The sequence below is a fragment of the Dendropsophus ebraccatus genome, chromosome 2 (genome assembly GCF_027789765.1).
Source record: "Dendropsophus ebraccatus isolate aDenEbr1 chromosome 2, aDenEbr1.pat, whole genome shotgun sequence".
Lineage (NCBI taxonomy): Eukaryota > Metazoa > Chordata > Amphibia > Anura > Hylidae > Dendropsophus > Dendropsophus ebraccatus.
Genome location: NC_091455.1, coordinates 177,831,895 through 177,857,959, shown reverse-complemented (window position 1 = coordinate 177,857,959; position 26,065 = coordinate 177,831,895). Strand labels below are relative to the sequence as shown.

The following is a 26,065-nucleotide window of genomic DNA, read 5'->3' as shown; positions in this document are numbered from 1 at the left end:
AGTTGTTGTCCAAGGAACAGACGATGGCTAAAGTCTTGGGTGGATGGTGGGGAAGCAGTCAGCCTAGATTATTGTGTGTGGGCAAAACACGCCCGTTCTCAATGTCCAATAGCTGCACGGTGTTTCTGCAACATCGGAGACACTGAGTAGCTATTTAACATTGTGTGCCGATTAGAGATGAGCGAACCTCGAGCATGCTTGAGACCATCCGAACCCGAACTTTCGGCATTTGATTAGCGGTGGCTGCTGAAGTTGGATAAAGCCCTAAGGCTACGTGGAAAACATGGATATAGTCATTGGCTATATCCATGTTTTCTAGACAACCTTAGAGCTTTATAAAACTTTAGCAGCCCTCGCTAATCAAATGACGAAAGTTCGAGTTCGGATGGACTCTAACCTGAACCCGGTTCGCTCATCTCTAGTGCTGATGTATTTTTGGCCGTAAATGGTGACTGTGACTTACCCCAACCCCTATATGTCTTTGAAGGCTTATTTTCGAGATGTGGAATCTCAGCAAATGAGTGCCAAAGAGCAGAAGGCTTTAGCCATGTTCTGCTTCAAGAGGCAACAAAAATGTTGGTCAATACCTAAACTAGACAGTCTAAGAATACAGAAGATTTATCAAACAACCTGGGCCACCTTCTGGCACCTTCATAGACTGCAGTCACTGGCCATGATTTACAAAATTTCTGTAATTCTTAGATAGTGTAAACTTAGACTAGACAAAGTACAGTCCTCAGATGAAGTCAAGGTTCACATGTGTGCCACCGACACTATGGTGTGCTGATCACCACTTTATTTTCTTGCACAATTTTTTGTCAACCTGTAACATTTTTGAGTCTTCCATAAAAAGTAAAGTTACTTACATTGACAATTATCATTTTAAACAATATCATGGTTCTAATATTACTTACAGGTTGACTTAGCAGGACAGATATGCTTTTTGTATGGGGAGTTTTTAATACTTAGTAATAGTTAAATCTTTTGTGGAGCCTGGGTATCTAGTTCACATAAAACTTGTGTAGACTAACTAGATGTTTGCTCTGCTGTCTAGTTTACCCAGTTTATTTAAAATTTGAATTTAGGAATTCTAAGTTAATTTAGGGGGATGTCTATCAGCCAGTGGCTGCAAAGAGTGTCTCTTAGGGTCTTATTAGACGAAACATTTTTTAACAAGTATCGATTAATGATAAACAATCGCAAACAAGATAGTTTATCATTAACCTAAAATCGTTCGCCATATTACACATAACGATAGTTATTAGTAACACTCGTTATAACGATCATTACTACCATCGTTTACTCCATCTGATCCCAGCAAAAGAATGAACAATGTGGAATTACATTGAACGATTAATGATGATTTTAGAGTCAGATCTAAATGATTGATCGACAACACATGAACAATTTTTTCGATCATTGCCTGCCTGCACGGAACGATTATCATTTGAATTTGAATGATATAACAATTTTCCCGTGTAATAGGGGCTTTCATGTCTATGCATTACATTATCAATGCATTTTCCTCTATAAGTACTTGTCAATGCTTCATTTCGCCTGTGGTGGCGCTGTAAGGAATTTGAACATTTAGCATCAGAATTAAATGCAGATTACTATTGATAGATTAAGAAAATCCTTCCAAAAAATTGCACAGAGTGGACAAAGTTATATATGTATACTTCCCATTATGCAAGATGAATAAGTCTTCATTGACAATAATAAATAAGTATAAATAAAACAATTTATAATTGTCCTAGAATAGTGAAATATTTATTTTTTTCTTTTGTTAGCATTAGAGGAAAATAAGGTTGATGATGTTCGCGCACTGTATAAACCAGTGTAAGGAGAGGTCTCTGGTCACATGCCGCTCTCCCTGACCTCGAATGACTTGGGAGGTGTCACAAAAAGGATATAAAATGTAAAGGCTATCATGAAAATGTCAAGTCATGCAGAAATAGTCATTGTGAAAACAGTAGATTCAAAATGAAGGCTTTTCAGGTTAAAGGTACAGGTGTAAGTGCTGGTAGATCAATCCTTTGAAGTTCTCAGTTGTATAAAAAGAAGTTGTCTTTGTACTTGATGCCGTCAGCAGGAGCTTAATGTCCCAAAGTAGCTGAAATCTTCAGAATGAGTGGAAGAAATGGGGCAATATATTCCAACTGGATTTGTGATTTTATGGAGTGGCCATAATGTAAGACACCGAGAGAAAGTGTCCTCCACTTACAGAACTTGAGCAGGCTGCAAGTTCTCCTCTTGGGTGTGGAAAATACGTTGCTATACACAGGAAAAAAAAGTGAGAAGGGATGACATTATTATTCCCGCTATCAATGAAAATGAGAATTAAAATGTAATCTAAAACCAAGTGACATAATTGTGGACATAACTAAAATAGTGACATCACAAAGGACCTTTAGTCCAATGACATCACATTGAATATGTATGAGGCCTGCTAACTCATGAAATGGATGATATTAGGAAAGCAAAAGATGAGGAAGGCATGTTGAATTTCAACTTCCCAATCCTTTTGTTTTTCAGGATATAACCTGCCACCGGAGGAGTTTAGCAAGGGTCTACACTCCCCCCCCCTTCCCCAAACACACACACACCCCGACCTCAACCTTATAAATGCTCCGCCAAGCTAAGTGTTTATGCGTATGTGGGGATCAGGAGACACAGTTATTGGGCAACTGAGCTTGCTTAAAGGGGTTTTCCAGGACCAGGCCTAGCACCACTACTGATCAGCTGTTTGGTTCCCACACTATCGATGGAATGGGACCAGAAGCTCTGTGCCGTTGATTGTATACTGTTGCCACTGGGTAACTGCAGCTCAGTTCTGAACAAATGAATGGGCGGTGAGCTGCGGTTTTTCAGCACCACCACTGTACAATAAACGTCACAGGGCTTCTGGCAACATTCTCTGTACCGTATGGGGGCAATATGAAGAGCTGATCACCCAGCACCCAGCTGATCAGAAATCGATGGCTTATCCTGCGGATACACTATCCATCATAAAGTCCTGGAAAACCCTTTAAGAGGACAAGAGTAGTACAAAGGTTTCTGTGATTGTGCCCTGGTGGAAATTTTGTACCACCATGCTCCACCCATGTCAATATCAGTTATTTGTTTGGTTAAAGCAACGAACACTACAGTATAATAGTAACTCACTGTGGAGTTATTTAATGTTTCTCCATACATATTGTACAGAACAAATACAAACATTGATGTCCATTCACATTTCACATAGATATTCATTTGGAGACAAAATAAAGTTCAGGGTCAAAAGGTAACATACATGTAGACTGATGCAATATAACCATACAAAATGCATATTAGGTTATCAAGTATGGAGGACTAAATATTTCATAAACTGATGCTATGTCTCTTTACAAAGTCATGTCTAGTTATGATATGCTACCCCACATATCACACAGACCTCTGCATAGAGCCTTTCACAATTAAAGCCGTCATGGAAGTTTTCATTTGAAACCATATATTAAGAAATTGCAACGTCTATTAATCAAACTGCTCTTCGAAACACTCTAAGTACCTTAAACGTCCTGCATTCATTTCCTGGTACCACTAGCAGAACACAAATCTTAGATATAAAGGCTAGGTTCACACACTGTCTTCTTTTGGCCGTTTGATGGCCGTCTTTTTGGGGCCAAATGACTTTTTTGCAATGACGGCCGAAATTTCAAAATAACAGATTTTATTTGGCCTCAAAATTTTAGAAGTCCAAAGCGATGTCTGTCAAACCGGCAAAAAAAAAGACTGTGTGTACCAAGCCAAAGTCTATAGGCTATGTTCACACAATGTATTTTTCTCTCCAAACAGTAAAAGAAATTTTTTTATGGAATAGTCTTTGCAAAAAAAGATTATTGTATTATGCCTAGTACAGGGCCTGAGGGAGTGGAGTTTAACCTGTGTTTTTATTTAAATCCCTGTGTAATGCCCTACACCAGGGATGGCGAAACATCGGGCCTTCGGCTGTAGCAAGACTACAATTCCCATCATGTCTGGACAGCCAAAGCTTTGCCTAGACTCTCAGGTCCTGAACCTGATAACTTTGCCTGGAGTGTTCCTTCAAATATGGAGCAGAGTATGTGAGTTAAAGTGTTACCCTGAAATTTGTGTGTACTGATCTGTATATTGAGTGTGACTATTGACCAAAATAAATGTTACTTAATTTTTATTAAATTTGTAAAGGAACTGTGCAGCTTTTCTTTTATGTATTTGAAAAAATGAAAACATTTCTTCCAATAATTTGCATCAGTAACTTGCATCAGTCATTTTCTTAGCCGGTTCCAAGTTCAAATGAGAAATTTAATAACAAATCTTGGGGTAAACTCTTTGCCGGTTACCTGTTGAACAAAGGCTGATTTTGGATTCGATTCCGGATGTGTTTGAATGTCTTCATCACTGTCTGGCGGTTCCTCTTTCACCTTCACGGATGTTAGGTGGTCAGTTCTGAGATCAGTACTGCTATGACTTCTTATGTTTCCAGTGGATGAAATCCTTTCTTCTTGCATTGTGTAATCACTATGATGTTCTTCTTCAGATTCTTCCAGTTGGCTTCCGGGTTGGCGTAGTTGTTCGATAGATTTGGAAAGAATCTAAAAAAAAAAAAAAAAGTTTACATATAAAAACAATATAGTAAACAGTTTTTATTATGCCTTTCACCAAAGCTTATAATAAGGCTATATTGGCATAGCCATTGAAGTGACAGTCGTTTTTAACGGCAAACAACGTACGTAGGTACATAACCTTACACTCACAGTGAGAAGAAAAGACAGCGACTCGCACAACCTTACTCACATTCAGCGGTATGAGCGCTATAATCCAGAGTCCCCGTTAGAAAACCGAGAAATATACAGAGACACCAGCAGTGATTAGCAGACAAAGGCCCGAATCACTGATAGTAATCCGGTACAAGAGATAATAGAATTATGACACTTAGTCGACCTGTCTCTTCAGGCTTTATTGTAGTTCAAAGATACATGAAAGTACACCGGACGGGGATACAGGTGAGGGAGGACGTACACAAGTGCAAACAGCGACGGCCATTTCAAGGTCTCTTTATCACCGCTTCACACCAACCATGACCGTGAAGCTGTGACAAAGTGTGTTTGCGCACAAAACGGCCGTTGCTGTTTGCACTTGTGTACGTCCTCCCTCACCTATATCGCCATTCGGTGTAGCTTCATGTATCTTTGAACCACAATAAAAAATTAAGAGACAAGTCGGGTGAGTGCCGCAATTATCTCTTGTACTGGATACATAACCTTATATTGCTGATTGGTCCTGGCTAAAAATCAGTGAATCTCAAGCACACTTGGGTCTGTCCAAATATGAGTGTGCGGCACTTGATTACTGGTGGGTGCAGAAGTTGGATGCAGCCCTAAGGCCACCTAGAAAGGATAGTTACAGCCATAGGCCATAGGCCCCAGGCTGTATCCATGTTTTCCAGGACTCTCTAGGGCTGTGTCCAACTTCTGTGGCCAGCATTAATAAAATGTAGTGATTCGCTCATCTCTAGACAGGGCCAATGAACAATATAAGGCTATGTTCATACACTATTTTGATTATGCAAAACACTGCAGTTTTTTTTTTTTTTCATTTTCAAAAATGGCGCGTGAACATAGCCTAAAGAGGTGAAGAAGAGCGTAAAAGGTCAAATTTAAATGTATTTGATCTGAAATCTCACTGGCTTGTGTTTGTTCCTACAAGCTCATACCGTTGATTCACTGATCTCTATATTGTCAGCTTGTCCATATAATATGCTGTATGGTAAAGTGTATGCATGAGTGAAATCTTGGCTACACTTGTAAATAAAATACATTGCTAATATCCTCTAGATTCAGTGTTCAACTCAGTACGTGCTGAAGGAATGCTAGCCCTTTATGTGCAGGGAAAGAGTTAACACAAGAGTCTCTGGAACCTGTAACAAAAAAAAACTTTTAATAGGAAACAGCAATGCCAAGGGTTATCTGCTCAATTCTCACATAGCGGGCTTTGAAGTTAGTATTACAGTGCAGAACAGACGGCACTTAAAGGTGGTTTGTGGATGGACTGTGTTTTCCTTTTGACAGTCTAAAAAATGAGTGGATTGTAATGAAGATGCTTTGTAAAAAAAAAAAAAAAAAAAAAAAAGCTAAACTAAAACAATTATTCTTCTCTACTAGATGTATTGTGCTTTATACTATATTGTTTTCAGTCTGGAAATGTTATAAACCCAATATATAGATGTAACTATAGGGGCTGTAGCTGACCTGGGCCCTGGGCTTCAGCAGCCATTCTGCTATATAATAGAATACCAGTGTTTATAACCTATGGGCCATGTTCATACAAAGTATTTCTGTCTTTTTTTCCAGCTAATCCAGGAGTGGAACTGACAGGGCAAAATCATAATGGAAAGATTTGCCCAGTTTCTGTGTTTTCAACCCAATCCTGGTTTGGGTTGAAAAAAGACTGACCAAAAGACTGGCGGAAATACTATGTGTGGACATAGCCATACTGTGACATCCCTGTTACCTTTGTATTGTAACATAAGTTTGTATCATCTTTAAAGGGGTATTGCAATTTAAAGTTAAATCATGGTATAGCAGATAGGTGATAGAAATAGAGTCCAACGACTGGGACCCCCACAGATCAAGAGAATGGAGGAGAAATGTATCCATAATTGAATAAAAAATCCTTTTAAATCCACCGGTGTTATACAGATTTATAAATTACTTCTATTTCAAAAGCCTTTCAGTACTTATCAGCTGCTGCATGTCCTGCAGTAAGTGGTAAATTCCTTCCAGTCTGATACAGTCATCTCTGCTTCCATCTCAGTCCATATCAGGAACTGTCCAGAGCAGAAAAGGTTTTCTATGGGGATCAGCTACTACTCTGGACAGTTCCTGTCACGGACAGAGGTGGCAGCAAAGAGCACTGTGTCAGACTGGAAAGAATACACCACTTCCTACAGGACATACTGCAGCTGATAAGTACTGGAAGAGTTCTAATTTGTAAATAGAAATAAAATTAAAATAAAATAAATAAAATTATTAACCAGTTAATTTGAAAGATACACATTTTCACCAGAGTACCCCTTTAAAGGAACAGACTGTGTCTACCTCTTTCATTACGGGGGACATTTCTCCTCTATTCTGGTGTCTACCAGTGGAGGGTCCAGAGGTTGGAACCCCATTGATCACCTATTAATTCATAGAATAACTTTAAATTGTGGGCATACCCCTTTAACCTTTGTCATTGTATTTATGCCTGTGCTTTGACATCACTATGGGAGAGATTTATCAAACATGGTGTAAAGTGAAACTGGCTCAGTTGCCCCTAGCAACCAATCACATTCCATCTTTCATTTTCCAAAGAGTCTGTGAGGAATGAAAGGTGGAATCTGATTGGTTGCTAGGGGCAACTGAGCCAGTTTCACTTTACACCATATTTGATAAATCTCCTCCTATATGGTATTATAGACTGGAGCCCCCACTTCATGGTTCTTACAACATTTACTCAGTTTGCCTCCAGCCGTACAACCCCAACTGATGTTACATCCACTTATAATATAACAAGAATAGGTTATAACTCTTATGTATCAGAATAAAGTTTGGGAGAAGTGTTATCACTACAAGAAAAAGTAGTTCTCTGCCCAGAAATGAATTCAGCCTGACAGGATTCCACCTTCCCCATATAAAAGCAAAGTTCAGATTTCCTAACATTAATATTTAAAAGTGTCCTGCAAACCCGTCCACCCACATTGCCATGGAATATCACTATTTGCATTGCAGGCCGAGCTCTCAAGGTGTTTTACATAGAGTGGATCCAATAGGTACAATATCCACTGTGTCTACTATATATGCCCTGCAGGGACAAGTGAGAATGAAGAATTATCTATATCCTCTATGACATCTATATTATATAATCCTCAGGAAATCGTATTTGTTCATTATTTCACTTTGACTGTCACAATGCCCTCTAGTTCTATGTATTGGTCTGCTCCAATATTGGATAGGAAACCTTAACAGGATAGAATTAAAATATATTCATGAAAAAGTAAATTGAATTCACTCAGTTTGGGAAACAATATAAGCTAAAGATTTCATTATAGATGTAAAGCGTATCTATGCAGTCATGCAAACACCTACAGCAAGCAAAGCAATGCATTTCTATCAGGCGCCATCTAGTGGTGAAAACACTGACAGATCCTGTCAGATCTACTGTGTACATTGTTCATACAGTAAAGCATTCACAGTGGTTGTAGCATATGGATCTTTAGCTTTATAATAAGTTGCATGCAGGCAATATTGTTTTATTACATTACATTGCCTATGATATGAATGTGCTCACTTTGTTCATCTGAATCTGCTGCTGATATTTTTTCTGCTTCTCCAGGAATTGCTGATGCTGCTGCTGAATAACAAGCTGCGCCAGGGTATTCTGAGGGAGGGGGGCAGACTGCGTCCTGTGCAGGGGTCTGTGACGAGGAAGTTTGTGGACCCTCCCGGCCGGTGAAACTCTATCCTTTGATGCTAGAGGAGCCTGAAGAATCTGAGCGCCACCTGAGGAATCAGATATGAGAGAATTTGGATATAGAAAATGATGACTGTACAGAATAGTTTTAGGTCACTGTAATTCTGCATCAGTTATCCACTATTACTTTATATGGATCATAGCATGCTGACTTTAAGCAAGGGCTGCTCTCCAGACTTAGATTGATTATATATATATATATATATATATATATATATATATATATATATAAACTCAAAACGCCCTGAACATTGTTATCGATGCTCTCAATGACCTGTGATCTGGCAGTTAAACCTAGTAAAGTAGGAGGTGGGGACGTGCCTGTCAAGCAGAGACACATGTAGCTGGGGCGGGGACAGGTGAGGCTTCCGAGAGGGCTTAAGAGACACCAGCAACAAGCCCCTGCACGTGGGTTTCAGTGTCCGCCATACACATCGGCCAGGGGTACAGCGACGTCCCATGGGGCACAGGTCGCAGCTGTGACAGTCTAGCTGGTTTCAGTATTAATACATACTGTATATTATACACTATATCACTACACATCTACAGAAGGGATTCCGCTTGAAGGTCCACCTGTCCTTTTAATTCAGTGGAATTTCTTAAGTGCAGTCCTCAATCCACCCAAAAAAATGGACATGTTAATTCATTGGGCAGATTGAGGATTGCACTTGAGAAATCCCATTGCATTATTGGAACGGGCAGAATTTCAAGCGGAATCCACAGGACGCATGTTTGGTGTGCATATATCCATATAGCTACAGGTATATATACACCAACCAGACCACTGCTTTTAGAGCAGAGTGGTGGTTTGTAACCTAGACAACAATCTGCCAACAATAAAAGGGTAAAGTACAGCATATCAGGAGAAAGAAACAAGCCTACTAAATAAATATGTTTGCTAAAATAGTTAACTACACAAGTTTAACTATGTTGGTTGAGCTGGTAATATCCCTTAATGCTGCGTTCACACCTACAGGATCTGCAGCTGATTTTCTGCAGCAGATTTCATTTAAATAACTGAACACAGCATCAAATCTGCTGCAGATCTGCTGCAGATCCTGTAGGTGTGAACGCACCCTAAAGGTTATAAAAGAAAAAAAAGAAAAAGAAATATAAAATTATCAGTTATCAGTTAAATGAGTGTTCATAGGAATACTCATTCCTGATTATAGATCCATGTGAAAGGGCCAGTGATCAGCTGACTGTTTGAATTTTTTATCCAGCCAAAAAAAAAAAATCATCCTCTCCCTGTGTAAATGGATGTGCTGACAAAAAGAATAAGTGAACGCCCACATGAGCGATCTAGTGATTGGGCCATATAAATAACCCTGTCAACAAGCACTGAGCAACACCTGCATCATCAATTGGCTCCTGTAAGGCTAGCATGTAAGAGGAGGTTAGGTTTCTCAGGTAATATCCTAGTTTGTGTCTGTCTAATAAACAAATAAAAATAACGTCTGTCATTTCACGGCAAATAACTACCATTATTTTATAGCAACGGCCATTATTTGCATAATAACAGCTATTGTTATAAAATAATGGCCGTTATTTCAAGTGAAATGATGGCCGTCCAAGAAAAACAGCTGTCATTTTTACCTAGTGGTAACATAGCCATAAGGCGATTACAGCAGGATTTGGGGGGCGGGGGCTTACATTGTTAGGCCATGTTCACCAGTTGTCAAAATGATTGCCATTTTTATTATTCATATAATAAAGGCCGCTGTTTTAATATAACGGCTCCTGTTTTCCATTAAATGACTTCCGTCTAACAAAAACGTCTGTCATTTTGATGATGTATAAACATAGCCTGATACTGTTTGTATATACAAAAAAATGTATCCTCTCTCAGTGCTGAATATCGCATTAATACTCTCTAAAGCTTTTGTTGCCCCTTGCCAGGTCTGGTGCGGAGTTTTATTACCGGCACATTACAGAATCTCACTTCTGGTTCTCTACTCATCCATTACTGATTGATTTTACAGCAGTCCTGATAACACTAAAACCATAGAAAACTAAAGCTGTCCAGATTAAAATACCTGAGATAAGCGGCCTCTCCTTAGTGAATGTATCACATGTTTCAGCACTCTGCTACTTGCTCTAAAATTCTTAAAAGCTGATTTAAATTTTTTTTTTTTATATGGCATGACATGTATTTTATATTGGTCTTTGCCACTACTAGCATTGGAAAAAGTAGAAACATAATGTGTGATTGTCTTTGTTACCTGTGGCTAAAAGTTTTTGCTGTCGCATTTGTTCTTTGAGCAGTAAGTGCTGCAGTAAGGCCTGGTGGCTGCTGTTGGCTTTGCCCTCCAGGGATGCGTGAGCAGAGGATACAGGCAGGGCTCCTGCGTACTGTCCAGGGAGCGATACCCCCTGCCTGGGCGCCTGAGGCTCAGTCCTTTGTTTTTCTTTTAATGAAGATGAGGCCTGCAGGACAAAATCAGAGAATTATTCTAATCCCATTACATGCATGTTAGGATACAAGTGTTCTACTATCTACCGGTAATGAATACATCTCTGTATTTTAGGCGAAACACTTGAAAGGATGTACTGTAGGTGGTCTATACACTCAAACTAGTAGTAACAGAGCACTGGAGCTCCAACTAATAGGAGACTTCATTCACTGATCATCTATGACTATAGTAATCAATAAGGCCAATATAGGTGACTTGAGAACATGAGGGATTGCATATTGATCGGATTCTGTTAAAGGGATAGAGGTTAAGATAAGCCATAATTCTTGGTAGGGGTCCATTCCCCAGGATGGCACAGATAAAAACACCCCGCAAGAAATAAAGAAGCAGTTCTGCCATCATTTCAATGATTGAAGGGGGTTCACAGAAAATATAAGCACAGGGCAAGGACAAGTTCCAGAACAGCCCTTTAAATATGTGTCAGGGTATGCATTAGATGAACATGGTACCAGTGTTGGACTGGAGTATCTGGGGCCCACCAGAGGAAATGATCCCCAGGGCCCACCAATGAAGAACCAGTGAGGAACAACATGGCAGTCAGTGTTTTTGCAGGTTATAAACCTGGGGGCCCACCGGAGGATCCTTGGGTCCTCTGGTGGGCCAGTCCGTCACTATACGGTACACTAAGGAAGGCTGGCTGTCATGGCAGCCTCTGCAGAATAACCAGTGACTACTCTCTGCACACACAACAGTAGATCAGTTGGGGAGCGGGGACCAAGGCTTGGCCAGCCCTGCAGTTCCCAACTTAAACATTGGTGTCAATTAAATTGGAGTCTCTGGAGTACCCCTTTCTACCCTTTCTACATATGGATGAACTTTTACACTCAATTGGCCTTATCTACAAAAGGACATAATAGTTTGTTATTATAGGTTGTAAGCCCTCGCGGGCAGGGTCCTCTTCCCCCATGTACCAGTCTGTCTTTTGCCTTCACGTAATGTTTTCTAAACTTGTATTGTTCCTGCCTGTCGCCTTTCTATTGTATAGCGCTCTGGAATTAAGGGGGCTTTATAAATAAATAATAATAAAATAATAATAATATTAGCAAACAAGAAGTTTGACATAAATTATCTTAAGAGGTAGTCTCATGTTGTTGCGCTATCCTGTGGATAATATGGACTGTGGATAACTCATCTGTCCATATTAGTAATGAGCGAACATGTTCGTAAATGTTCATATGTTCATATGAATATAATGCTAATTGTTCGTGTTCGCCGATCACGAACAATTTGTTCAATGATCAGAATGGTTATAAAAATCATTTTTGGACATATTTGAACGTACGCAACTGCATAATTTACGCTTTGCACCTGATAATCTGTACGCATGTACATAGACCAAAACATACGCTTCTACTGTATGCTCATTATTTGTTTGTGAATGTTCGGCGAACACGAACGCAAACCGATCACGATCATCACTAGTCCATATTGCCTAGAAAACCCCCTTAACACCTATTACAGCCAGCCACTTATGCCCATACAGACAGTCCATATGCCCATACAGGACTTAGTAAGTCAAACCCTTTTGTTATATCATCACAGTAAGCAAGTGATGCAATTGAAGGCATCCTCTCTACAGCTACAGAAGAGGTCAGCGTTCTAAATAACAGATAACAAGTGATATCTAAATAGGAGAATTAAAAAATCCATTGTGGCCACCTGTAAAACTCTATCGTTACCATATTTAGGTCAGTGAGTAATATGGTGAAATAATTTTACATGGGAAATAATTCAGGAAAAGCATTAGAAGCATAACGCTTTAATTCCATACAAAAAAGTAAACACTTACTTTATGTACTAAGAAATAAAAGTGTGATTTATGTAATTGGCCTGTGAGCGGCTCTATGAATAAGGGCATTATGCATCAGGGAAACGCAGATGGTTAAGGGACTTATTTTGTTTGGGGAGTAAATCAGATCTGGATCTCATCACCCATTAATTGCTGTCACCAGGAGTTTAAGGATGAAGAAGGACAGATATTTTCTTGCTTTCACTCCCTTATACCTGGTTTCTCAGCAAGTGATAATAAATCCACAGTAGTTATTTATTTTGGACGGGAGAACAACATATGTACAGTGGGATCACTCCCGGGTGACCTCTCCTGTTTTCGTATGTTTAGGGCTTCTAGCACAAACTCACGTATGGAAATGTACAGCCTTTAATACCGCTTACCAGTCTGCTATTCTGACTGGCGAGATGTACTTCTAGTGGATGGCGACAACTATAATGGATTCTGTATCCGATTCTATTCATAAGAGCCCTGTTTCTGGGCATCTGACCGCTAATGTTATTCTGGATGGAAGTGATATGGGGACCGATACCTGGTTGTTTTTTGTTCATTTTTACAAGAATATAGATAAACTATAAAATATCATAGAGTCTCTGTTTTGGTTCTGCCAGGTAATTGATGTGGGACAATGTGGTCATGGGGCACGGCAGGAGCACTAGGCATGTGGACAGCGATTAGCAGTAGAGCAACTGGGGCATGTCTAGGATATATTATTATTATTTTTGTATTATTATTATTATTATGATTATTATTATTATTATTAATAAAACCTCTAGTATAAAGATAAAGGAGAGCGAGCATATGGGATTTGGAGTAGAAAGCAGAAATGGCGCTAAAACTACAAAAGATTCTTAAAGCGAATGTATTTGTTCAACCCACAGATTAAGCTTTCTCATACAACCTTATTATTGCTGCAGCACTGTATCCACTGGTGTGGTCCTTTTTTCAATCCCTCTTCCAGTTCCTATGATGTGCCATTATCTAAATATATACGGTAAATTAGGTTGTTTGGTGAACTGGAGGCGGGCCCAGGGCACCAATATACCCTGTCATCAAATCTGGCCCCAACTTGGCTATATCTCCCAGGACACCTAGGGGAGGAGATATTGGTGCCCCCCCCCCCCCCACACACACACACACACATACACCACCACCACCATCTTATTTGAATATTTAGAAAAAAGCGTAGATTGCGGGAACCAAGCAGTGAACTGGAAAAGAGGATCACACCAGCAGAATCAGCGTGGTGGCACCCATAAAGTCATATAAAAAGCTTAATATGTAGATTGAACAGGTAGATTCACTGTGATCCAAATAAACTGCAATGTTACTTGAATATACATCGACAAAAAAAAAATAGTTTGTAAAGGTGAACAAACCCTTTAAGTAATACTTTAATTTATGTTTGTGTAGTATGATCCCTTTAGGGTAAATAAGTAAAGCATAGACTCATAACACTTATCAAATGAATGTATTTCTTTATTTATTAATTTATTTGTTTGTTTGTTTTTTATTTATTGTTATTATACATTCATCCATTTCCAATAACTCCTAAGGTTGCTGGGAACTTTTTAAGCATCAATGACCTATTATGCAGAAGTTAATACCATTTTCTTTCAGGATAATGGGACTTTGAAGCCCATAAAGCTCACTGAGCATAAGGAGAGCCTAGAACTGATCATAAGGAACATTCTAGAGTGGTGGCTGGAAGACACTGTCCGGCTCTCCAGTTTATTGGTGGCTGGAAGACACTGTCCGGCTCTCCAGTTTATTGCCCTCTGATAACAGCGCCGTCTTCCCCACTTATATCACAGACGCTATTAATGGGAGAACATAAAATACAATCCACATGTTTCATTTGATGTGCTGGCAATAGTTCAGGATCTGGTTACACATCCCACATGAAAAGGTTTGTTGGGGGCATTTCTGCGAAAAGCAATGTCAACTAACACAAATACCGATGATGTACAAGTCATAAATGCTTTTCTTATTGCATTGGGTTATTGTTCAACCAAGGAAAAATACTTCAAAGATAATGTAAAGGGTTTGTCCATGTACAGATGTGTTGTATAAAATAATGGCGATGGGAAGTGGTTCTTGATATCACATGCCAAATGAGCTGAAGGAGAAATAACAGCTCTTACCTATACACTGAATAAGCGCTCTATTCCATGGGACGATTATCGTTTGGATAATGGTCCCCATGGAGGTCTGACAATGTTGGGGACACAAGGTGGCCACCATGGTAGCTTTTTTTGTTTAGGAACAAATGAAAGGAACCTGAAGTCACTGGGGGACAGTGGAAGCTGGAAGTTCAAAGAGCCACTGAGAACAGGGAAATTCAGGAACAACACCATAATAAAACCTGTGATGTCCTCTAAGCCCTCCTCTTCATTATACCTGATGGGCAATATGAGTTACATGACAATGACGCCAATGTACTCTGTGTAACACAAGGGCAATTACATTACCACAAATCTAACATCACCAGCATCAAAGTTCTGGTAATCTGCATCTCCCTGCCAATGCCCTGGCATCCAGAAAAAGTGTTGTTCACTAGTGATGAGCAAATACTGTTCGAGCGAACAGATATTTGATCAAATAGTAAGGTATTCGGTAGTATTGAATATTATCGAATAGTACGCCGAATATTCAATAAATATTCAATAAGCGTTCAAATCCCCTTTCCTTTTCCCTGAGGTGTCATTGTGGACTTGGTGAACCTCCAAGTGGTCGAATAGATGTTTTTCAATAATCGAATACTTGTTCCCATAGACTTTAATGGGATCGAATATTCGATCAAATAGTCGAACATCAGGGAGATATTTGTACGAATATCGAATATTTCACTATTCGTTCATCACTATTGGTCAGTGTCCCTGGCACTATACCACCCCCGATTAGTATATTACTGTCCTTTAAAAAGCTTTAAAAGTCAAATAATAGAATCTGTGCAATGTCCTTCTTGTGAATTATTACAGACGCATGTACTTTCTAACTCTCCACACATTTTTCATATGTCCAGTTAGAAGGAATGTTAATGAGGATTTTGCAGCAGATTATAATTACACATCTGTGTTTTTTCCTCAAATCTATCAGTGCTGACAATTGAAAGGTTAAATGCTGGATGTGAGGTTCTGCCTGTGATATATTCTTTGTCCAGCCGCCCCTCTTTACAGACCTGTGGTTTTACTCCCACCCATGCCTGACCTGTCCCCTCCATTCATTACTACCCGTCACCTCTTTTACAATAAATGCCTTACATAGGAGTAGATTTTAAAACTCTGTCTGTCTATCTATCCATCTATCTATCTATCTATCTATCTATCTATCTATCTATCTATCTATCTCCTATTATTCTATCTATCTATCAAGATAGATAGATAGATAAATAGATAGATAGATAGATAGAAGTGGTTCCTGGTCAGAGCCGTCCCTGCTGGCACTCAGACTCCACAAACTGGTATAGTGCTACCTGTATTCTATCTATCTATCTATCTATCTATCTATCATGGAATGAATTGCAACAAAACAATGAATTAAATATCAACAACAATATGCATTTTTAGATTTATAGTTTTATATTTTTATTTAAAGAGAAATGTGCACGTAAAATTGCCATGTACCAACCTGACACTATGGGGGACATTTATCAAGGGTTTTGCGCCTAATTTTTGGTGAATAATTGCATTTATCACCTATTTTTGGTCTAAGTTCTATTTATGAACCAGTATTCGACAGGTGAATAGTTTTTTAGATACAACTCTTTTTATAATCTGCCTGTTTTAAGTATTCACCCAAAAATTCGCATAATCTGGGATTAGCACCCAATTTATCATTTGCGGCTTTTTAAAAAGTCGCATAAACAGGCTTATGTCTGGTCAGTACCAGGTGAATAAAACTGCACAATTTTTTCATAGTTGCGCCTTTTTTTAAATAAGATACATTCACTATGGCAGTGCTACATGTTAATAAATCAGTCACAAAATATTGGAACAAAATACACACCAATCCCCATTAGAATAGTTGCACATATTAGACTCCTTAGTAATTGTCCCACTATATCTTTCTAAGTATTAGGAAGTTCATATCTTTGGCTTTGTAGTGTTTTTATGCTGCTGATTGCTGGGAGGGGCAGAGTATTTAAAGGGGCACTCCGACGAAAATATATTTATTTTAAATCAGCTGGTTTCAGTAAAATAAATAGATTTGTAGTTCCACTACTTATCAGCTGCTGTATGTCCTCCAAGATATGTTGTATTCTTACCAGTTTGACACAGTGCACAGCACAATACCATATGTGGGCCAATAAATAGAAAAGGTTACTGCAAACATCAAGGCTTTGTCCCACATGAACAGTGGGTCTGGGATACACAAAGATGTTAGCGTTGTAAACGTTCTTGGTTTACATTCTTGGTTTCAACATGATTTTGGAAAGTTACTAACATGTCAAGGCTGTCCGGCATCATTTACAAAGTGAGAGGCTGATATAAATGTACAGTTTGCTTTTCTATAGTTTATATAGATTTACACTCAGTGGTGCAAAGGGATTGATAGAAGTGCTATGACTTGATGTATAGTTTTGCACTAGGGCTGCACAGGGAATGCAGAAGTATACACTTAACAGCAATGGAAAAGATTGAAAGGCCTTTGGCTAATAGAGGAAATAAGATTGAAAGATTACTGGCTGATAGAGTAGAAAGTGATTGAAAGATTTCTGGCTGAAAAAGTCCTGCGTCTAGTCAAAAGAAACAGAAAGTACATGACATACTGACTATTAGATTGCATTATGTATGCAGAAAGTAACTCTGTTGCATCTTATAGTAGGAGTAGATGGTGGGGGGTCCTCCTGGTCCTTTATACCTCAATGACCCCCCACCCCCCTATCCAGTGAAAGAAGGGCCAAGTGCTTGTTCACCCTAACTCTTTCCTCTATTGTCCTAAGCCTTATAGGAAAGGCAGGATAACCCTCTAGTAATATTTCTACTTGTATGTAGTGTCCATGTTACAGGAAAGCCTGGTTTAGTCTTACACAACCCATGGAGCCAAAACAATATAGCATTTACCAATTCTTAGAAGAAAAAAGTAGTGATCAGAGGTACTGTGCATAGGTAGGTACATGTCAGATAGAATGGTGACCTTGTCAATGTTATGGTGACGGCAGATAATGGCAGATATGGCAGACATAAAGAAGGAGTAAATGATTACAGATCAATGTTCATTTTCTATGAATAATATTGCTTACATTGAGTGGAGGAGCAGCAGGAGGAAGTCCCAAGGTGATGTTAGGTAATGAAGGAGATGTGTAAAGACTTAGCAGATTCATTGATTTTTCATGATGTAGAAGAAGTTGGTGTGAGGTCAGATGCTAGAATGAAATAAAATGATCACAATCAATCTTATATAATGTAGCAAGGTGCTTCAAAAAGGCAAAGATAAGGAGGAAAATCCATTTGGCTTTAAAGGGCTTGTCCAACATTAGAAAAACATGGCCACTTTCATCCGGAAATAACACGACTCTTGTCTCCAGTTCAGGTGTGGTTTGCAATTAAGCTCCATTCGCTTCAATGGAATTCGGTTGCAGAGCCTCAACCAAACTGGAGACAAGAGTGGTGCCTTCTATGAAGGAAAATGGCCATGTTTTTGTAGCACTGGATAACCCCTTTAAACACACAGTACATTTACAAAGTGTCTTTCACAAATACATCATTGACCAACATTGATAAATCCTTATCCAAACGAACCTGCTATTATGTACCGGTGACGTCAGAGCCTCTGATTCCAGCGCTGGTACTCTTATCTTCCTGTCTGGCACCATTTGTCAGTATTTTGTCCCAAGGAATTATGCATTTGGTTCCCTGGGGGTGTTCTCTAGGTCCTTTAGTGCACTGTTACGCCTGCTCGCCACCTCGTATGTCCCCTCCTGTCATGCATATTCAGGATGCATAGGTGGTTCCATCTCACTGCTCGGATGAACTCTTGCATATGGACAGTGACAGCACCTGTACATTGTCAGACGCTGTTCGTGTGTATATGCGAGATCCCACCCTAGCAGTGCACCAAACAACTCATTTACACGATTCCTTTGGAACAAAATACTGTACTCAAAGGAAGATAAGAATAACAGTGCTAGAATCAGAGGCTCCAACATTACAGGTACATAACAGCAGGTTAATTTGGACAAACCTACTGCTAGTTTCTCTTTAATGGGGACCCGTCACTTTGAAAATGCTACCTAAGCTATCGGCATCATGTTTTAAAGCAGAAGGAGCTGAGCGGATTGATATATATCATTATGGGAAAGATTAAGTATAACTTGTAATTTTTTGATTGAAATCCCCGATGTTTCCATGCTAAAGAGTCCAGTCCACTGAACAACACCGCCCACTGGACTCCTCAAATCAGAATAATCAGGGATTTCAATCAACATATTTCAAGTTATACTGAATCTTTTCCCACAAAATGCTCTATAACCTGATGGTGATAGATTAGATAGCATTGTCTTGGTGACAGGTTCCCTTTAAGATCAGCATGTTGTATAAACCAAGGAGATCGGGGCACGTCAAAAGAAGCGTTTCCATGGGGTAACTTTTAGGAGTATACATCTGATTGCTCGATCATTCCTGCCATTCTCTTACTTTATTGTCAAAAGTATATACATAGGATGATGTTCTGCCAACATAAGATGTGATCAGGCGATGAATGATTCCTTGCCTGATTGCAGATCCTTTTGCATAGGGAAAACATTGATGTTCTTAGGAACATTCATTGAGCTGCTCATCAGCCCATGAAGGAGCTGCACTCTAGGGAGCGTCCAATGTAATTTCCCTTTGGTGATCTAAATTCAGTTAGATAGTACCAGGGGATGCAACCATATAACAGCTATGTAAATCCAGCCAATTACTTATTTATACTGGAAAAAATAGAGCACCCACAAGAAACTCTGGATCGTATAGTACACCCCACCCTGTGTTTTACTGCCGAAATGTGGCAACTTGGCCAGCCACTGTGTCATTTATTTTTCAGCTCCTGGAAATCAATTTAGTTCTGCCATTTAAGACACTTCCATCTAGTTTTCACAGCCTTCCTTGAATTACATTGTCTATTTTAGTATTACTCCATAATAAGACCCACATAGGCTCCATTAGAATTAGAAGCTATGCCATAATATTATCCCCAAGGGAGTCACATCAATGAAAAAGAATACCCTGTGTAACAGTATGACAACAGTGACTGCTTTCTTCCCAAACAGAAAGCATATGGGTCTGCCATAATAGACCACCTCCAAGAAAGATCCAGCACACATAGGATTCACTAAGTAAATATAATAACTTGTCAAGCATGTAGAGGTTGGAAGGGCTGCTGGTTTTGTAATGGATAAATCTGGGATATCAATTAACTTGAGAAAATAAATTTCGCTAATGTTTAGCTGTCAGTGAAAAGCAGAGCAACACCAAGATACAGGATGTTATTCACAAAAGTAACCTTCGTGGGCTAGTGTTTTCAGAGGCTGGGCTCAGCTAGTAATGGGCCAGATGAGATGGGAGGCGTAAATTTCTCTTTGACATTTGTGTGCACCGAGGGTGGAATGATAAACAAGAAAAGGTTGCACAGTAGTAAAAGGTGTTAAATTACTGTATTCATAGTAAATCAAGATTCTATCATTCATTGTTACGTGTCACCAAACAACCTCCCCGCCAGGATGGATGGTAGCTGTTAACCTTTTTATTAGTCTTTGGTGGCACATCGTAATACTGTAACTAAAAAGTACAAATAAAAAAAATCACAAATCTTAACTGGGACGTTATTTTTATGAACGGTCATGGGGGAAAACCTGTTGGTCTATTTTTGCCAGTCGAATATATAGCATGGAAAGGGATATAAAAAGGTGTAGGGGATACATTTATATGACATCATGGATTAGTCACAGTTTTGGGCTAAATGCACACTGGATGGATTTGATGAAGAAATCTTCATGGCACATACAAGCCAAATCATGGTACTTTTACTGGGGATTTACAGGGAAAACTATAAAATTCATATTATAGATTTTGCTGTACAGTCACAACAGGCTAGTTTGCAGACTGTAACAGTAGGTTAGTTGCAGGATTGTTGCAAATGTTGACATCTTTGTAGTCAATGGGGTAAATCTGCAAGTCGTGACTTGAAATGACATGCTGCCGACTGAATAATGTATACTGTAGGTCAATTTTTGCATATAAAACTAACACTGTGTAGATGTGATCCAGGCTATCATCCCAAAATTATAAAAAAAGGGCAAATAACGGACATTCTTTTCCCTTATTTTTACATTGTGGGAACATAGCCCTAAAGGGTTCTTCCAGAGTTGCTTTTTCACCCATTCTACAAAGTTTGTGGAGAAACACAATCCACACTTCACGGTCAGTTTGGCACCAATGGCTAATGAGTTCAATAGACAAGGGTTTGTGTACAAAACTGACTGGGTATTAAAAAGTTGCCTCAACCGCCCAGTGTGGGGTTTGCAGAACGGGTGGGAGAACAACTCTGGAGGTACTGTACTTTTAATAAAAATCATATTTGTTTTTTTTGTCTTGTTTTGCTGGTATTGTGATCCACTGTTCAATTTTGGACATATCCAAAGCAAATCCTCTTAGTGTACATTTACACAAAAAAAAAAATCACTACAGCTAAATTTAGCAACCCAAAAATTAAACTTTTAGTAGTGTGTTCAAAGATATGCTGATAATTCACACGTTTTGGGGGTTCTGGCAGTGGTGTAGCTATAGGAGGTTCAGGGGGTACATCTGGGCCCGGGGCCTACAAAGTTTATTTTCCTCTACGAGACCAGTACTATAAATGAAGTATGGGGGGCCCAATGAGAGATTTTGCACTGGGGTCCACCCGTTTCAAATTACGCCCTTGAGTTGTGGTGTAGAGTAAGGCTCTACACAACGTATATATTTCATATATATATATATATATATATATATATATATATACGTTCACACAACGTATATTTTCGTAAAAGTACGTCCGTCGTTGCAATCATATATTTTTGTATATTTTTACGAAAATATACATTGCCTTGTCTTCTATGGAATCCAGGCCAGAGCATATACACATCGTATACGCTCCAGAAGGGATCTCTCGCAGCGCCGTAGAAAACTGTCAGTGAATGACGGCCGCAGAAAACTCTGTCGGTGCACACTATGGAGCGAGCGGCTCCATAGTGTGCTGTGGGGAGTAATGATGCAGGCACGTACGGATGCTCTGCCGGACTGTAGAGTGGTAAGACAAGAAATACGCTATTTAGGAATGTGCCCCCATTCATTCGCATAGTGAGGAGGGCTTAGAAAATCCTTATAAAATCTCATTAACTTCAATAGAACATCTTGCTACTATGGCAGAACACCACAGTGACAAAACACCAGAAAAATGAGCATAAGCATGTCTTAAAAGATTAACACCATGAAAAGTCTGAAAATTAAGTGTGACTGTATTAATATTCCACTTTCACACCATATTAAACTCTTTAGGGGGTCTAGAAACCTAAGACAGCGCTTGATGGGAATCAATAGTAATAAGAAAGGTGTTCACATATTTGGAGAAAAAATTTTTATAGTCTGGAAATCGATTTCTTGTTCTTTTATAACTATAGTGAGACCACCTATGAAGAAGACGGGACTTTACATCAGATTTCCAGTGCTAAATTCTCGCTTTCATCCTATTAGCCTACTGGCCATCTTCTTGACATCATTTTAGGGTAATTCTCTCAAGGATTTGTTACTTTATCTCTATATATTCTTATACAAAGACATATAAAATACTGATATTGTTGTGCGTTTCAGTAGCTGGTATCAGCTCAGTTTGACTTCATCTGCCATCAAATGACTTTTATTCCAGGATCCAAACCACAGAAAGAATGCTATATAAAAAATAGACAAAAGATTTGGATCTTCATTCTGCAAGGCAGAAAAATATTTGGCTTCCTGTTGGCAGTAAAAAATATAATGAATTTCACCCAAAGTAATGGAAAATTCAAAACCACAATCTCGAAGGCATTTGTCAGCCTGAAATTTGATAAATGCACAGAGAGAAACCTTTTATTAATAGCAAGTGCGACTATTACCGGACGCCCTACATGGCGGTGAGATCCTGAACCTTTGTATACCTGGAGCAGTGAGACCTCCATTACTGAACACTTCCTAATTGACTAATTGTGCAGTAATGATGTCTTCATTCTTCCACCTCAATCTGACATCCCTGGCTCCTTATACAAAAGGGTTACAAGATAAAGCCACATGTTAGCTATCAGCGTAGCATTATTTCTCTTCTGGCGTCCACAGGGGGCTACTAATCAGTGGACAGGGGTCAAACACCTGCCCTCAGGATCACAGTTCACTAACAATTAATTTCTTATGAATGGGAAAGCTGGAAGTAGAAGTGACTAAGGCTTTGGCTCTATGTCCTGCTGGTGACCTAAAATTTCTGCCGCCCAAGCACATTTATTTTTTTGACTGGAAGCAAAGATGTCGTAGCAGCACAATGGCTGGAATTAAATTTATTCTGCAAGAGTAATAAACTGTATTTTATACGTCCTGCAGCAAAATTGTGAAGAATTTAATGGAACGTGAAGATCATCAATTACTAATGATAAGAAAAAGATGATGATAAAACCATGCATTTCTTCTACTTGTAAACTGACATACAGGTAGAATTTGTCCTTGAGTTTACCTCAAGCAGAACCCCATGTAAATACAGTACAGTATGGGCAGTCTATATTGGTATATAGCAGATCTGTAAAATCTGTACATATAATACATGTGTGCATGAGACCTTAAAAAAAATTCTTTGGAGGGTTCTCGGCCCTAAACTATATGTTTGTTATAAGATTTCTTGGCCATGATCAACTCAAAATATCCTTGCTAGAACTACCATGAATCACTTTGGAGCTGTGGTGAAAGTGTCCAGTTTCTCAAAAGTGCCACCACAGGTAAAATAAAGCATTAGCTAGAAAAGATGTCCCATACTGCTTACATGGCTACAGAAATATGTAAGCAATGAGACCATTCCTACCTTTTTTGTAGTTGTCTTTCACGTTAAATTATTGTTTTAAGTGCTATGGAGGAGTGGTCAGGTCACTGAAACTCCCTGGCCACGCCTCTATGATACTTCTGAGCAGAAATAAAGACCAATTATTTTTAGGTGATGGGTTCCCTTTAAGAGTTTCCGTTGAAGTAGATCAGAACTGGTCCTCTACAACAGGAGACACTCTTTGTGAACACTCTTTACTCTGGCCAAGAGATGGAGATCCTGAATGTGAGATCTCCATCCATGAATTCAACAGTTCCCTATTAGGGTGTTCAGAAATAGGTTTACCAACTACAAAAATGTTTGAGCTGAAAAGCAATTGCAACCCACCTAGTGTGAGCTAAAGGGGTCCTGCTTCAAGTATGTAAATCATTCATATGTTCGAAGTACTTGATCCATTCTGTTGGCTGTGCAGTATTGTTGGATAAAACTTACACTGAGTTCCATCAGTTGGACCTTAAAGGGATTATCCAGCGCTTCAAAAACATGGCCACTTTTCCCCCTACTGTTGTCTCCAGTTCAGGTGTGGTTTGCAATTAAGCTTCATTTACTTTAATGGAACTGAGTTTCAAAACCCCACCCAATCTGGAGACAACAGTAGGGGGAAAGTGGCCGTGTTTTTGTAGTGCTGGATAACCCCTTTAAAGAAGCCTGGGATCAAGGTCAGAAGATGACCATACGTTTCGACAGCTACAAATATAAACATATTTAAGCTATGTTCACACAATGTATGTTTTCGTAAAAGTACGGCTGTTGTTGCTATTGGCAACATCGGCCGTACTTTGCACGAAAACATACGTTGCCTTGTGCTCTATGGGATCCGGACCGGAGTGTATACACATAGTATCCGCTCCGGCCGGGATCCCTCGTGGCGCTGCAAAGAACTGACATGTCAGTTTTCTGCGACCGCAATTCAGTGAATAGCGGGTGTAGAAAACCATGTCAGTGCCGGAGCGACTAACTTCATAGTGTGCAGTGAGGAGTTCTGATGCGGGTGCACGCTGATGTGCCCGGATCAGACCACTGTGGCCGAAACGATCATCCGGCCGGTACTGCAGTACCGGCTGGGATGATCTTTTCAGAGACCGGCCGCTCCATGACCCGGCCGTGTCACGAAGCGGCCGGTCTTTCACGCCATGTGAACATGGCCTTAAGCTGATATTTATGGCATTACTGATATCGCTGGCTTATAATACATTAAATTGACCCCGTTTATTGACCCTATTTATACAGTGATCTATTATCATTATTTTTTTAAATAATTCTCAGAAATGATATATATATATATATATATATATATAGATATATATATATATATATATATATATATGGTATATCTAAAAAATGTATAGTTGTGCATCAACTTACACTTTGTGCAACAAATTGATGCAAATTCCATACGCGTGTTTTATGACAATTGAATTACTGGTCTAACCTTTAAACGTTTTCCCCAAAGTAAATCATATTGAAGAAAAATAGTATTTCATATGAAATATAGGATAGATGTGATAAATATTACGGTATTAGGTTGTCATCTTACTTTTACTCATCAGGGAAATCTATGGATTTATGTAAAAGTTATCACTCACACAAGTTATAACTCCTACCTCAGGATGAGAGTTCGTTGGCAAGACTGAGCTTTCGTTTTCCACACCCATGCTAACTGGGCCATTATTCGGAGAACTGGGTCCTGATACCGGAGAGCTGCTACTGACTGAAGACTCTAGAATACAAGAAAACATTCTCGATGAATGCATAGAATGGAAAAATACACGTCGTAACACTAATCACATGACACAGTATTTGTATTTCCCTATGGCTAGGATAGTGGTCAATTTTTTGCATAAGGACACTGGTACATTGAGAGGCCCTTTTACAAAGGTCTATTATCGAGATAATGAGAATTCATTGTGGATCAGCTTCCATTAGTTTACTTTTATAATGTCAATGGAAAACGGATGCTGCATTATGGCATACAATTGCATCCGTTTTTTTTATTTTCCCCTTTAAACAGATAAGTTAAATGGACACAAAAATGCAGTGTGGCCCTAGGCTAAGATAATAGGATAATTCTGTTTATGGTGATGGCTGTTTATAACCTGACAACTCAGCTTTTTTCTTATACAGCTAGGAAGTTGAAAAGACCGTGCCAATCCACAGTGCGTCAAACAAAAGTGATGGCTGCAACAAACTGGGT

The 26,065-nt window shown here is 39.2% G+C and overlaps 1 protein-coding gene across 4 annotated transcripts in view; it reads right to left on the bottom strand.

Annotated features, from left to right (window-relative positions):
- Nucleotides 1-353: 353 nt before the first annotated feature.
- HDAC9 (histone deacetylase 9) overlaps nucleotides 354-26,065 on the bottom strand; it is a 385,669-nt gene continuing 359,957 nt past the window's right edge. For 3 of the 4 annotated variants that reach the window (XM_069958804.1, XM_069958806.1, XM_069958807.1), the window contains 6 exons: nucleotides 25,476-25,591; nucleotides 18,041-18,163; nucleotides 10,755-10,959; nucleotides 8,350-8,561; nucleotides 4,362-4,613; nucleotides 354-2,274 (listed from right to left, as the gene is read on the bottom strand). In XM_069958804.1, the coding sequence (XP_069814905.1) occupies nucleotides 2,221-2,274; nucleotides 4,362-4,613; nucleotides 8,350-8,561; nucleotides 10,755-10,959; nucleotides 18,041-18,163; nucleotides 25,476-25,591 (962 nt within the window). In that variant the 3' untranslated portion in view covers nucleotides 354-2,220. Of the gene's footprint in view, nucleotides 2,275-3,151; nucleotides 4,614-8,349; nucleotides 8,562-10,754; nucleotides 10,960-18,040; nucleotides 18,164-25,475; nucleotides 25,592-26,065 lie in introns of those variants that run through there. The other variant, XM_069958805.1, reaches the window with a different exon arrangement.